Source organism: Vespula pensylvanica, chromosome 15 (genome assembly GCF_014466175.1).
Source record: "Vespula pensylvanica isolate Volc-1 chromosome 15, ASM1446617v1, whole genome shotgun sequence".
Taxonomy (NCBI): Eukaryota; Metazoa; Arthropoda; class Insecta; order Hymenoptera; family Vespidae; genus Vespula; species Vespula pensylvanica.
In genome coordinates this window covers 2,472,507-2,485,148 of record NC_057699.1, presented here as the reverse complement: position 1 = coordinate 2,485,148, position 12,642 = coordinate 2,472,507, and the positions used below count along the sequence as shown (strand labels likewise).

General features: G+C 28.8%; 4 protein-coding genes and 1 long non-coding RNA gene across 9 annotated transcripts in view; 3 read left to right on the top strand and 2 right to left on the bottom strand.

The window, feature by feature from the left end:
- LOC122634635 (glyoxalase domain-containing protein 4) overlaps positions 1-100 on the top strand; it is an 11,376-nt gene extending 11,276 nt beyond the window's left edge. Inside the window, exon 7 of one of the 2 annotated variants that reach the window (XM_043823764.1) lies at positions 33-100. In XM_043823764.1, the coding sequence (XP_043679699.1) occupies positions 33-76 (44 nt within the window). In that variant the 3' untranslated portion in view covers positions 77-100. Of the gene's footprint in view, positions 1-8 lie in introns of both variants that reach the window. The other variant, XM_043823763.1, reaches the window with a different exon arrangement.
- A 721-nt stretch (positions 101-821) lies between these two features.
- On the top strand, positions 822-4,029 carry LOC122634632 (poly(U)-specific endoribonuclease homolog). Its single transcript, XM_043823756.1, has 7 exons — positions 822-962; positions 1,208-1,402; positions 1,565-1,648; positions 1,749-1,886; positions 1,960-3,112; positions 3,209-3,626; positions 3,723-4,029. The coding sequence occupies exons 1-7, from the start codon at positions 908-910 to the stop codon at positions 3,954-3,956; spliced, it is 2,277 nt and encodes a 758-aa protein (XP_043679691.1). The 5' UTR covers positions 822-907; the 3' UTR covers positions 3,957-4,029.
- LOC122634636 lies at positions 1,174-4,440 on the bottom strand. Its single transcript, XR_006328444.1, has 2 exons — positions 4,223-4,440; positions 1,174-2,277 (listed from the first exon to the last, which is right to left on the bottom strand). It is a non-coding gene; the product is annotated as an uncharacterized LOC122634636 (long non-coding RNA).
- A 212-nt stretch (positions 4,441-4,652) lies between these two features.
- LOC122634634 (poly(U)-specific endoribonuclease homolog) lies at positions 4,653-8,169 on the top strand. The gene is made up of 6 exons (XM_043823761.1): positions 4,653-4,855; positions 5,741-5,857; positions 5,923-6,078; positions 6,141-7,035; positions 7,108-7,537; positions 7,717-8,169. Exons 1-6 carry the CDS (start codon positions 4,804-4,806, stop codon positions 7,948-7,950), a joined length of 1,884 nt encoding a protein of 627 aa, XP_043679696.1. The 5' UTR covers positions 4,653-4,803; the 3' UTR covers positions 7,951-8,169.
- LOC122634631 (DNA mismatch repair protein Mlh3-like) lies at positions 8,023-12,112 on the bottom strand. 4 transcript variants are annotated; one of them, XM_043823751.1, is made up of 8 exons: positions 11,663-12,095; positions 11,031-11,291; positions 10,788-10,952; positions 9,442-10,690; positions 9,244-9,344; positions 9,046-9,169; positions 8,599-8,934; positions 8,023-8,500 (listed from the first exon to the last, which is right to left on the bottom strand). In XM_043823751.1, the coding sequence occupies exons 1-8, from the start codon at positions 11,708-11,710 to the stop codon at positions 8,292-8,294; spliced, it is 2,493 nt and encodes an 830-aa protein (XP_043679686.1). In that variant the 5' UTR covers positions 11,711-12,095; the 3' UTR covers positions 8,023-8,291. The 4 variants fall into 4 exon arrangements, with proteins under 4 accessions (XP_043679686.1, XP_043679687.1, XP_043679689.1 ...); XM_043823752.1 differs by having other exon boundaries at positions 11,031-11,061; positions 11,663-12,084; XM_043823754.1 differs by lacking the exon at positions 8,599-8,934 and having other exon boundaries at positions 11,663-12,112.
- Positions 12,113-12,642: the final 530 nt, after the last annotated feature.

The window sequence follows — 12,642 nt, the reverse complement described above, 5'->3', positions numbered from 1 at the left end:
TGACGAAGGATTTCGTAAATTATCCGTTCCAGATTATCCAAGTGAAAAAATTCTGGATAGATACATTGCAAAATAATGTATTGCAGACGTTTTAAATATATAAAAAATTAAGCAACAGCTGATTCTATGTTAAGTTATAATAATAATATATTATATATATATATATATATTATATATATTGGGTAGATATTATGGTAGATATTAATGGGTTATTACTTTATAGATATTAATGATTATATAATCTGATAATAGATTAATAGTACTTTCTATTAATATAGATTTTATAATTCAGAAAAATAATATATATATTTCTAATATTAATGATCATGTTGTTAAGAAGCCCTTGTATTCTTTTTCCCAAAGTAATTCTGAAAATTGATAAAAAAAATTTTGTTTGAATATTTTTAACAATTCTACATAAATTTTACTTACATATCTATATAGATTGCTCAAATACTGCATATTCATTAATGTAAATTCATTTTATTTCATATATAAATTATTTTGTGGATATTTATTTTTCTACAGTGTGATAACGATTAAGTGATAAAATTATCGAAAAAAGTTCATTTATTGCACTTTAAACTTTGTTTTGATTTATCTCGTTTGACGACATATTTATCAACGTAGTATGTATAGTATGTACTACGTCAGTATTAAATATGTGTTCGACAATCGGTTCGTTTAATAAGAAATCATTGTTTACGGAATTATTTCTTATCTCGCTAGGGTCATTGATGATTTAATTTTTTCTTCTTATTTACATGTGATCATTGATTCGTAGAAATTCATTTCTCAATACGAAGTATGATTTCAATAGACGCGCCACGTAGTTTATTTGAAAATTCGAGAGGAACGAGACATATTTTCAATCGTGGTTAAAACGTAACGAACGTTCCCAATTAAAATGATGTGGCTAAGGATATTTCTTTTATTCTTTATTTTGGGATTTATAGACATAGGTTAGTATACAATTTCTTAAAACTTTTTACTAACAAAATCGTATACCTTCTAACATATAATTCTAAATGTAAAGTAATTTGCCTATAGGTGATCACATATGTACAGTTAGTTTTGTTATGTACACAAAGTTTTATTCGTTGATTGATATTTCTTATCTCGGTGATATTTACTAACGTTCAATGCTGATAGGTAATTTTTAATCATCTTATGTTATATTTAACCATATATTATATATTCTCTACAGGCTATACAAGTGCAATAAAATCGTCATTTTCATCACGTTTTGGCAGTAGCCGTACATCTTCGAGTCATCGAATTTCTAAGCCTACGTTATCCTCGGGTGGACATCATCCTTCAGGAGGGCACATTTCGAGTTCGTCAGATCATGGAAAAATTTCGTCGATAAATTCAAAGCCATTAAATACTGGGCATATGACCGGTATATTATCATACACATGAATAATCTGTTAATAAATAACGTTGTTTATAACAAATGACCACGATAAAATATACTAAAAGATAAAATATTTTCAAATCATAGCGATATTTGCATGTGTAAACATTTGTCGATAAATACAGTAAATAAATATTAATATTTTAGGAAGCACAGTTACACATCAACAATCACATAAAGATATCAATACGCCATTTTTACATGGCGAAGGAGGTGGAGCAACAAAGCCAAGTGAGTTATACTGATTGTGTGTGTGTGTGTGTGTGTGTGTGTATAATATATTTTTGTTTTATTTTATTTTATTCTACAAAACTTCATTTTTATTTCCTAGAAACTGACGTAAATCATCAGACGTCTAACATAGGCTTTAGCACAAACGCAAAACCACCATCATCGCCTTACGCTCCGTCAGCTCCAATTATACCAATTCACGACTCGAAGCCTCTTTTTTCATCTGCACCACCTCAAGGTAATATATATTTGTACGTACAGACGATAGAACACTTCGTTAAATTATAATAATTCAATATTTTACTTCTAAGCACCATCTTTTGGACAATCTGGTACACATGTTAATCAAGGAGCTGGAATGCCTATACACCAATCTCCAATTGGATTTAAACCAGAAGTATATCCTAACAATAATTCGCCAATTGGTTTTAAACCAAGCGTATATCCCAACAACAATTTCGGATCGCAATCTTCACATCCGCTTAATCCTCCATATCCATCACATTCAATGCCTTATCCAAGTCAAACAATTCCTCATTCTAATCCTGGAAGTCCATATATACCTCCGATGCCGCAACAACCGTTTGGTGGTCACTCAATGAATTATCCTCAAGGACATGCTCCATTTCCTGTAACACATAATTATCCGCTACAATCCGGTGTTCCACATTATCCAAATATGCAAACAGGTCACCCAATGAATAATCATTATGCACCTGGTGGTTATGCACCTGGACCTGCTTTGTATCCTCAACAACAAGGACAATATCTTGCTCAGCCTGCAGCACAACCTTACATACCAGGACAAACAGTATTAATGGTACCAGGCCAGCAAAGTAGTGGTAGAGGTTTTGGTGATATGATTAAGGAAGCTTTAGTATTTTCAACTATCAACGCTGGCGTAAATAGACTGATCAATCCTCATCAACATTATTACGAGCCTAGACCAAGTGGTACCGAAGGTTCGACTGGTGGCAGTACTGGTACAACAACACACATAACTTACAATAATCAGTACTTTAACAATTATCCCGCCAATGGAACAATGGACCCACAAAATATGGGTTCTCCTCCAAATCCAATGTACAATCCTACTGGATCGAATCCATTGCAAAATCCAACTTTACCGATGACTAATACCGGAGTCTATTATCCACCATCTAATATTCCAAGTGTATCGGATGGGAACAATGATGCTAGATTACCGAATCAGTTAGGTGTAACCGGTGTTTCAATGAAAAATGATCCAAATTTGTACGTTCAAGGAAATGATTCTAATAAACAAGTAAATAATACAATTGCTAATACGGCTGATATTTATCAGTATTTTATTAGCGATAATGATCTTTACAAAATATCAGAAGATCTATTTGCCCAAGAAGAACACAATGTATCTAAATATATAGTAATAAATTTGCAAGCTCGTTCAAAGCCTGGTAACATAACAGACGTCGCTGAAAGACCGTAATTATCTTTTCTCTTTTTATATAATCATTTATATAACAACATTATTATATTACAATGATTTAGATCGCATAATAAATGAAATTTTCTTTTCAGATTGTTATACGTAGAACCAGAGGTATACAATATTTTAACGATCAAAGTTATTCGCATGTTGTACGACAATTATGAACGTAATTCAAGTAAAAAAGAAAACAGAACTTTCGAAAAACGTATGGAGGAAAATCTTTTTCTGGATACTATTTTAAATACGAATGTTATGCACACAGCGATGAAATGGTTGTCATCACGTGGCTTCATTGATCCCGACGACTTTGAAAGAAAAGACATTCTACGTCACATTTGGTTCACCCAATTTAGTGGCACTTCTTCAGGATTTGAACGTGTCTTCGCTTCAGAGATTTATGGTGATACCGATATTTTAGGTGTGCAAGATTGGATTTACTTTGATCACGAAGAATCGTCCAAAAATATCAATTATATGGGATACGTTGATAAAATGGATCTTGGAAACGTATGTATGAAAATAATTGTTATATCATCATTATTATCTTCGGATTATACATTGAAATATTTTAATTAAATGAATTCTTATTTGTTTGAATTTCAGAAAGCTTCATTAGTTAAATTAAATTTAAAAATGAATGGTATCATCAGACCAAATGTCACGATATTCGTGGGTACGACGCCAGAACTTGAAATGGCTTTATATACGATATGTTTCTATGCTAGACCAAATAATTTGTGCCCAGTATCACTTGGCAATACCACGTTCAATATTTATACTCATGCCTTCAGATACTATGGGAAGGATCTTATAGATCTCGCACTACCAATCTTTTAAATACATTTCAATTAATTAAGTAAATAAGATAAAGAATTATATATAATAAACAAAATATTACAATTTACAAATATTTCAACAGATAAAAAATTAATTAATTAAGTGTAAGAATTTCAATTTTGTTCTTACAAATATTAAATTGAATGAAAAACAAAACAATTTTTTTTTTTTCAATTAAAGAAAAAAAAAGGAACAAGAAACAAAAAAATACCTGTAATAGATATCATATATTAAAGGAAAATAATTAATGGATAATTTTGTCTCACCGTTGCATAAAAAAAATCCACGTTACCAACAAACGATCCTTCAAGATTTTTCTTTTAGCGTGACGTCCGCAAACGACCAAGATTTAATTTTTTCTGAAAAATATAAAAAAGAAGGAAACGTTTCTTTTTTGTAAATAGAAATTATGTTTCAGAATATTAAGTTTTTTGGTTTATACAGAGTAAGATCAGACACGATAAGAAATAAAGTTTTTCTTGGAAAGATCTATTTAATTTAGTGATCAAACTCGCTATAACACACGTAAGTTCATGAGCGAGATCTCTCCGTAAAGAGATCCCCACTCTTTACGGATTACCTCGAAGTGATCAATGGAAAGAGAAAGCCCACGAGAATACATGACTCAATACCGACGAGTCGTATATTTGCTGTTAACCGAGTCTTGTATTTGTTGCGCTACGAGCTGTGAAATACAGTAGTAGCACGTCGAACTAGCAGTGAAATAGTTCACAAAAATTTTTCTCGACTAGAATTTCTTTTTATCATTATTTCTTTGTGTCATTTAAATTATTTAATCAGTTAAGATACGAACACAAAATCATCTGGCTGGGATTTAGAAGTGATTATGATCATCAGGAGGACCTTGATCGTTTCGATCGTTATTTTCCTCATTCATGGTAAGCAGATACGTACAAATTTTTATTTTAACAAAAATAGTGAGAGAGCTGACTTAATGTGTAATAATGTTTTGAAAATGAAATAATGAGTCATCAAATCAAATCGAAAGATCCATTGTAACGTGAATAATAATTCTGAGAAATTATGCAATCGAAAGATCCTTGACTTATTCATTTTCAAAATAATAAGACATTTAAAAAATATTACTGTTAATTATCTGAAACAGAACATCGTGAATATATCATTCGTGATATAAATGTAATAGAAAGATATTAAGTGAAGATTCAATATAAATAAATCAATTTATTCGAGTATTAAATTATATTTATCTTTATAAGCATTTTCGAAAGTTTAGATCATATACTTTCTAAACAAGGAATTTGAAAGTTTCTGCATTGAAATTTGTATTATTTTCCATATCCGTTTAAAAACGTTCTTTTAAGTGATATGATGTTGTCTATTTATAAAGGAATTAAATAAAATTTTGTGATATGAAAACAATTGTTTAAGAAAGAAACAAAACGCAATAGCAAGTGTGATAAGAAGAAATATCATGATGCAAATTGTTCTTGATAGGATTATTATTCAATTGTCGGCATTCTACTTTAATTGAAAAACGCGCATGCGCTAGGAAGAACAAATTCTTTCGTTATTTTGTTAATTTAGCTAAATTCTTTGAGAATTATCGATATATAAGTCAAATACATAATAGGTACTACATACAACCAATGCATGAATATGAGTAATATGATTTATCTCTATCACATGAATTATTTAAGTGTCTGTAGATTTGATATCGTTAGTATAATAGAGATAGCAAATAGCAAAAAGGGGATATTACTAGAATATATTACTAAATATAATTGTAATAATTGCATTAACAGCTACCGAGGAAGCTCGAAAGAGCGGTGGTCGTAAAAGCGGATGGGGTTGGGGATCGCATTCGTCCGTAAGGACAACACCGCGACCACACCAAACTAGACCTCAAAATACTCGATCTGGTACGTTATTAATATTTTATAAATTCCATATATGACTAGTGAAATTTATGTCTTTTTTTTCCTAGGCTCAACTCCAGATAAAATAGGATGGAATGTTCCACAAACTAACAACAGACAAACCAGCAGCAATACGGCGTCAAAGCCGTCTGCTCCATCTTTAGATCAAAATGTTGCTTCCAAAACTAGTGCAACTAATTTGCAATCAGGATACAATCCATCAGGTATATTTCTTTGAATGAACTACGTGTGCGACATAAAATTGTAATCTTTTTAATGATCACAGGTGGATATCCTCGTCAAGGTCAACAATTTGGTTCCCAGCAAAGTCCACCCAATCCTTATAATGCTGGACACAATCCATCAGCTGGTCAAGGTTATAATCCTTCGGTCGGCGGCTATAACTCTGGTTATAACCCTGGCTATAATCATGGCTATCCAGGTCAAGGCCAATCTTACAATTCACCTAATATGGGACAACCTTATAATCCAATGGGTCATGGGTACAATCCATCGCACAATCAACCTTTTAATCCATCTTATGGTCAATCCTATAATCCATCGTTCGGACAAGCGCCACAGCAAACTATTCTCTTGCCATCCTCCCAACCGTATAAACCAGGTATCGGGCAAATCGCCAAGGAAGCTTTTGTCTTCGCTGGAGTTAGTGCAGGTGTAAATGCAGCCGTGAGCAGAATTCTTCCAGGAGGAATTTATGGGCATAGTGGTGGTGGAGGTGGTGGTGGTAGTAGTGGAGTTATTCCTGCTACTTCTCATACTCAAATTACATATAATAATTATTATAACAATCAATCTATTCCAACTCAAACCGCGGGAGAGGCTCAACCCGCTGCAAATCCTCCTGCAGCAAGTCCTCCTGCTGAAAATGCAGCTTCTGTACCATCGGCAGATCCCTCTGCTGTTAAGCCATTACAAAACGCTGAAACTAATGCAAATAATAATGCTTCTCCCCCTGGAACTGATGGTAAATCCAATAGTCAAAATACTCCGGAATCTAGTAATAATCCTAATCCACTTGGTTTTGTAACTCCTAATGAGGATATTAAAAAATTGTCGGAGGAATTGTTTAGTCAAGATGTAAATAATGCATTCAAGCATATTACCATTAAACTACAAGGTCAAAAGAAAGACGACAGTGTTACCGATGACGCAAGTGATCCGTAAGCGATCTCTTTTATAAACATGTTTCTAAATGATTTCTATAAACGTAAATATTTTTTTTTTTTTTTTAGATTGTTGGATGTGAAGCCAGAAGCTTACGAAATATCAACGATCAAATCTGTTATCGATCTTCATAATAATTATGAAATGGATGTTAAAGTGAAAGAAAATCTTACGCCTGAGAAACGCGAAAAAGAATCTCAGTTACTCGACAACTTTTTAAAGACGGATGTCCTTCAAAACGCAATGAAATTCTTAGCTAGCAAAGGATATATACCCGATGATCCATATGAATTCAAGGACACGTTAAAACGCATATGGTTCTCACAATTCAAACGAATAGATGGAGATGCGTCGAGTTCCGGCTTTGAAACAGTTTACTTAGCAGAACAATTTGACTCTGATATAATTGGTTTACATAATTGGATCTATTATGCCAAGCAAGAGGCTGAGAAAAAGATCGATTATCTTGGATATATTAAAGAACTAACATTTGGGGACGTAAGTATTATATTTTATCTATAACTCTGTGTGTGTGTGTGTTTGTTTGTTTGTTAATAATTAATTATTAATAATTTTCTTTTTTAAACTATTTATGATAAAATCCACCAAACCTTTTGGAAATGTTGTTCACATTATTATTTTAGTACACTTGTATATTTTTATAATATCTTTTACAGAAGGCAGCTATAGTCAAAGTACGTTCTAAATTAAATGGTTTTGTTCAACCAGTGACTTCTCTTTTTGTTGGCACATCACCAGAGTTAGAGATGGCACTTTATACGGTTTGTTTCTTTGCTCGTCCAAATATTGCTTGTCCTATGTCTTTTGGTGGAACTGATTTCGTAATAATTGCAAACAGAGTTAATTACTTTGGTAAAGATATACTGGTCTCTGCATATCCAGAAATATAATCTATATTACTCTTTATTAATATTGCACATTTATATTATCAAAAATAATCTTTTTTTTTTTTTCTTTTTTTGAATAATCTCCTATTTCTATATTATATTTCATACCCCTAATTCTGCAGGGATGTGAAAAAAACTGCTTTTTAGAAATTGTTCTAAATAGATGTCAACATTTATAATAAATACTTGTATAATCAAATAAAATAATTATGAGAAAACATATAGCATGTTTAAAATAATGTAATAAAAAATACTGTAACTGGCAATATGTTTAACTCATTATTAAAAATTAAATTAAATTATATACTAGATATAATTGATTTGAATAAACATAATAAATATCTTCATCTACTCAGGAAGCAATTGTACAAAACAAGAAGTGAGAGTACCTTTATATTTTTATAACACCTTCTTCTTAATTCTGAAAGCTCAATTATAGGTATTATCGAAGGTCGTCCATGTGCACATCGAGTTGGAGATTTTGTAGTTTTTAAGTCATCAAAAAGCTCTATACATTGTTGTACAGATAGCAATTCACCAAATTTTATAGCACCTAAGAGAATACACAGCAAATACTTTATATGAAATGTATTCTTTTAATCATTTTTTCTATAGTTAATATAAAATATAATGTATACAAATAATAAATACCACGACATGCTTCCATTGAAATGGCATTGTGAATAGATAAAGGTAAAAAGTTTGTACCATTTCCATTCATAATATTGTCTACAATTTCATTTAACAAATTTCGAATTGTCATTGCCAATTTTATATCATTATAATATTGTTTATTTGTTATGAAACATTTTGGTATACTGTATATGCTTAAAGTATTCTCATTAATTGCATTTAATTTTATTCCAAATTTATCTAAGGACAGCTTGTTACAGAGAAGCAAAGTGCACATATTTACTGTTACTTCTACTATTATTGGAATTGATAGTTTTTTAGTTAGAAAACTTTTATAATCTGATGTTCTATAATCTATATAAGTAAATGAAATTACAAGTTACATATAAAACATATTCTAATATTTTTTGTATATTATTGAGATTAATTCATACACATATACATATATTTAATGTGCAATATTACCATTAAGTAAATTTTCATATCTTATTCTTTCATGAACAGCATGTTGATCCATCATTAGCAATAATTCCATATTATCATAAATCATTAAGGCTGCTATTAATTGATTATTAATTTGATTTAATACCTACAATGAAATTATAATAATTATTATTACTTCTCTATTTCTATGGAATTCATATTTCTACAATTATTTATTACCTTTATAAATTGTAATGCAGTTCTTTTTAATCTAAATTCATAGAAATGTTGTTTAAATGTGCATGGATGTATATCAACATCTTGATGTTGTTGTTCATTTTCTATTAAATATACATATATATACATATAAATACATACATAAATATATAAAATAAGTATATGAAAGTAAAATATAGATATTATCATGCTTTATCATACCTTGATAATTATGCGTTATCTCATTAAACGATATACTTGTATCAATATTATTGAACGAAGGTGTTTTTATTAATTTAATAGCTCTAAACTGAATAAGATTATTTAACTTTTGTGGAAGAAAATCAAAAACTTTGTAATATTTTTTAATACTTTCATTTTTCTTTTTCAACTTGGAAAGAGTATTTTGCACTTCTATTCCATCATTTTTTACTTCGTTCGTATGATAACTCCAATCAGACCACTCAGAAAGAGAGCAATTATAATCTTCTACATAATCAGTTTTTTCTATGTCATGTTCTTGTTTTGCAGATAGTGTTTGTTCTATATTGGCTATAGTATTATTTGAATTTGGATTTGAATTCACACAATTTATATATTCTATGTTCTCTTTTGAATCAAAATTATTAGAAATATTAGAAGTAATATTTTCCTCAAAGCAATATTGATTACAATTATAATTTATATTTTGTAATTTTTGCCTTTTTTTTATAAAAGTATCTGTTTTCAAATGTTCTATATCAATTATATAATTTTCTATTGATCTTCCTTGTTTTATACTTTCATAAAGAAACATTCCATATTTGGTATAAAAAACTGTGATAGGATTATGATTAATATTAGTATTATATAAAATAGATTTTTTAGTCTTATGATTTTTTTTTGAGTGATCTACTTTGAGATATAAGGGTAAAACATTGTGTACCTTTTCAGATTCTACAGATTTATCAATTTTTTGTACTTGCTTTGGTATGTGAAATTGGATATATTCATATAATTGTTTAATGAAAAATTCATCCAGGAAAATATTATTTATAAATTGTCTAACACTATCTAGAACATCACGTACTTTGTATAATAACATAAATCTTTTATCATTTTTTGTAGTAACAACAACTTCTGTTGCTGTGCAATTAATAAAAAACATAAGAAATATCATTTCTTTACTAACATTGCAAATTCTCATATAGTAATTTAGATGTTGAATGAAATAATCCAGTATTGTATTTATAATTGTAGTACAATAGACTGGTCTATTATTTAAGAAAATGTAATGCAAAGCTTTTTTTTCTGTCTTAATCATTCCAATATAACCATGGTATTGAATAGTTAATACTTTAGTAGATGGTATTGTCCATATATAATCTTGTAATATATGTTCTCCATATAGCATTTCTAAAACTTTTTTTGAATCTCTATCTTTAGTGATTTGTAAAAATATATCATCTTCGTCTCTAAGTGTGAAGGAAGTCTAATGAAATTGAAAATAAAAAAAGAGGTACATATCTATCAAATAAGTATAAAGGGGGAACATAATTTTGATATATAATAACTGAATAGTTTATTACCTTAGGACTATTTAAAGAAATATTTGCTATTAAAAAGCATATTATAGATATAGTTTGTTTATGAGCATATATAGTATTAGAGTAATTATATATGGATACTGTTGTACCAGTTGACGGTCGAAATGTTTCTTTCAACATAATAGGAGATAAACCCTTTCTATAGATCTGATTTAGAAAATATATTTATATATAACGTAAATGAAAAAATCTTCATTGTCATTAAAGAAAATTCTTACAATCTACCTTTGTATTCGTTTCCAAAGAATTCTGACATCTCGATGAAATGGAAATAATTGGAAAATTCTTAAATATGTTCTTCAAACTATTGTATCTTAAATTATAATGTAATTGTAAATCATGAATATTATCTTTTCCAATATCTTCTAAGCCTGCTAACGCATCTATAGATACTCCTATACCATTATCTACTACTTGAATTTTTTTCTCTTTGTTATAAATACGTATTGCTACACATGATGCACGTTCATTTAACGAGTTCAAAACCTATGTTTACCGATATATAACTGACATAACGTAAAAGCATAGAGATTTTTTTAGAGCTTTCCTGTTATCTGTTTGACACTATTTTGATATTTCATTTTTCTATTGAATTTTCAATATTTATTATTAAAATAATAATACTTATTCGAGTAAATATATAGTGAAGAAATATTTAAATTATATATGTTCTATAAAATAGTACAATAAACAATGCTAGAAACCTTAATATTATACAAGTCAAATAGCGGCGCACGGATGACAGGAAAGATTCAGATTTTTCTACAATCGGTTTAAATATTTTAATTAATCATTTCAATGGTTATAAATAAAGAAAAAAGAAAATGAACAAGATAAAAGTTAACATGCATACGTACCATTTCAAAAACATTTAATGCAACAGGTGGAATTTCTATTAGCTCCATGTTTATTCTCGTTATCTAAACAATTAGAAATAACTAAGAATGCACTTAACACTTTTACTCTTTTTAAGAATTACAATAATTAGATTCTAATGATTTTCTTTGAAATATTCGATATTACGTAATACAGAGCACTAATTAAAACGCAACTACCGTAATATCCATTGTTGGAAATGTAATTTTGGCGCTAATTATAAATGATTCAAACAAGTTCACCGGATATGTGCGTTTCTTTTGTTTTTCTTAAAAATATTTTGAAATCTCGATATTCATTTGAAATAAATCTCCTTCGTTTGTTTTATTTAATTTTACTAGAAACCATACGAAATTGAAGAAAATCAATGTAATTATTAAATGTGCATTTTATGTGAAAATTTGGTTAAGTATAATTAATAGAAAGCATAGTTTTTTTATATGGAAATAAAAAAAAAAAAACTAAACAGTTAGATTTCGTTATGTGAATTAAAAAAAATTATTTAACCAGTTAGCATGTTCGGTGATTTCTGAATAATTGTACTTTACCCGTATCACAGCGTAAATTGTAAAGTTTATTTAAAAAAAATTTTTTTTTATATCCGGTCATATATATATATATATATATATATATATATATATATTATAACAATCGAACATGTGCATTATGCAGATTTTCGTAAATTTTACAAGTTCAGAAAATTTCGTCGGTCAATATAGGCACTGAAAAAATTACAATCACTTAAATATATCTAATTGTCTAAAATTTATATATATATATATATATATACATATACATACATACATATATATATAATATGTATAATATATATATATATACGTATATATATATATATATATATATATATATATATATATATATAGTAAGCAACCTATAATAAATAATAATTATAAAATTAATCATGTTTTTAGACACATGTCTAAAATATCGCAGTTCATAC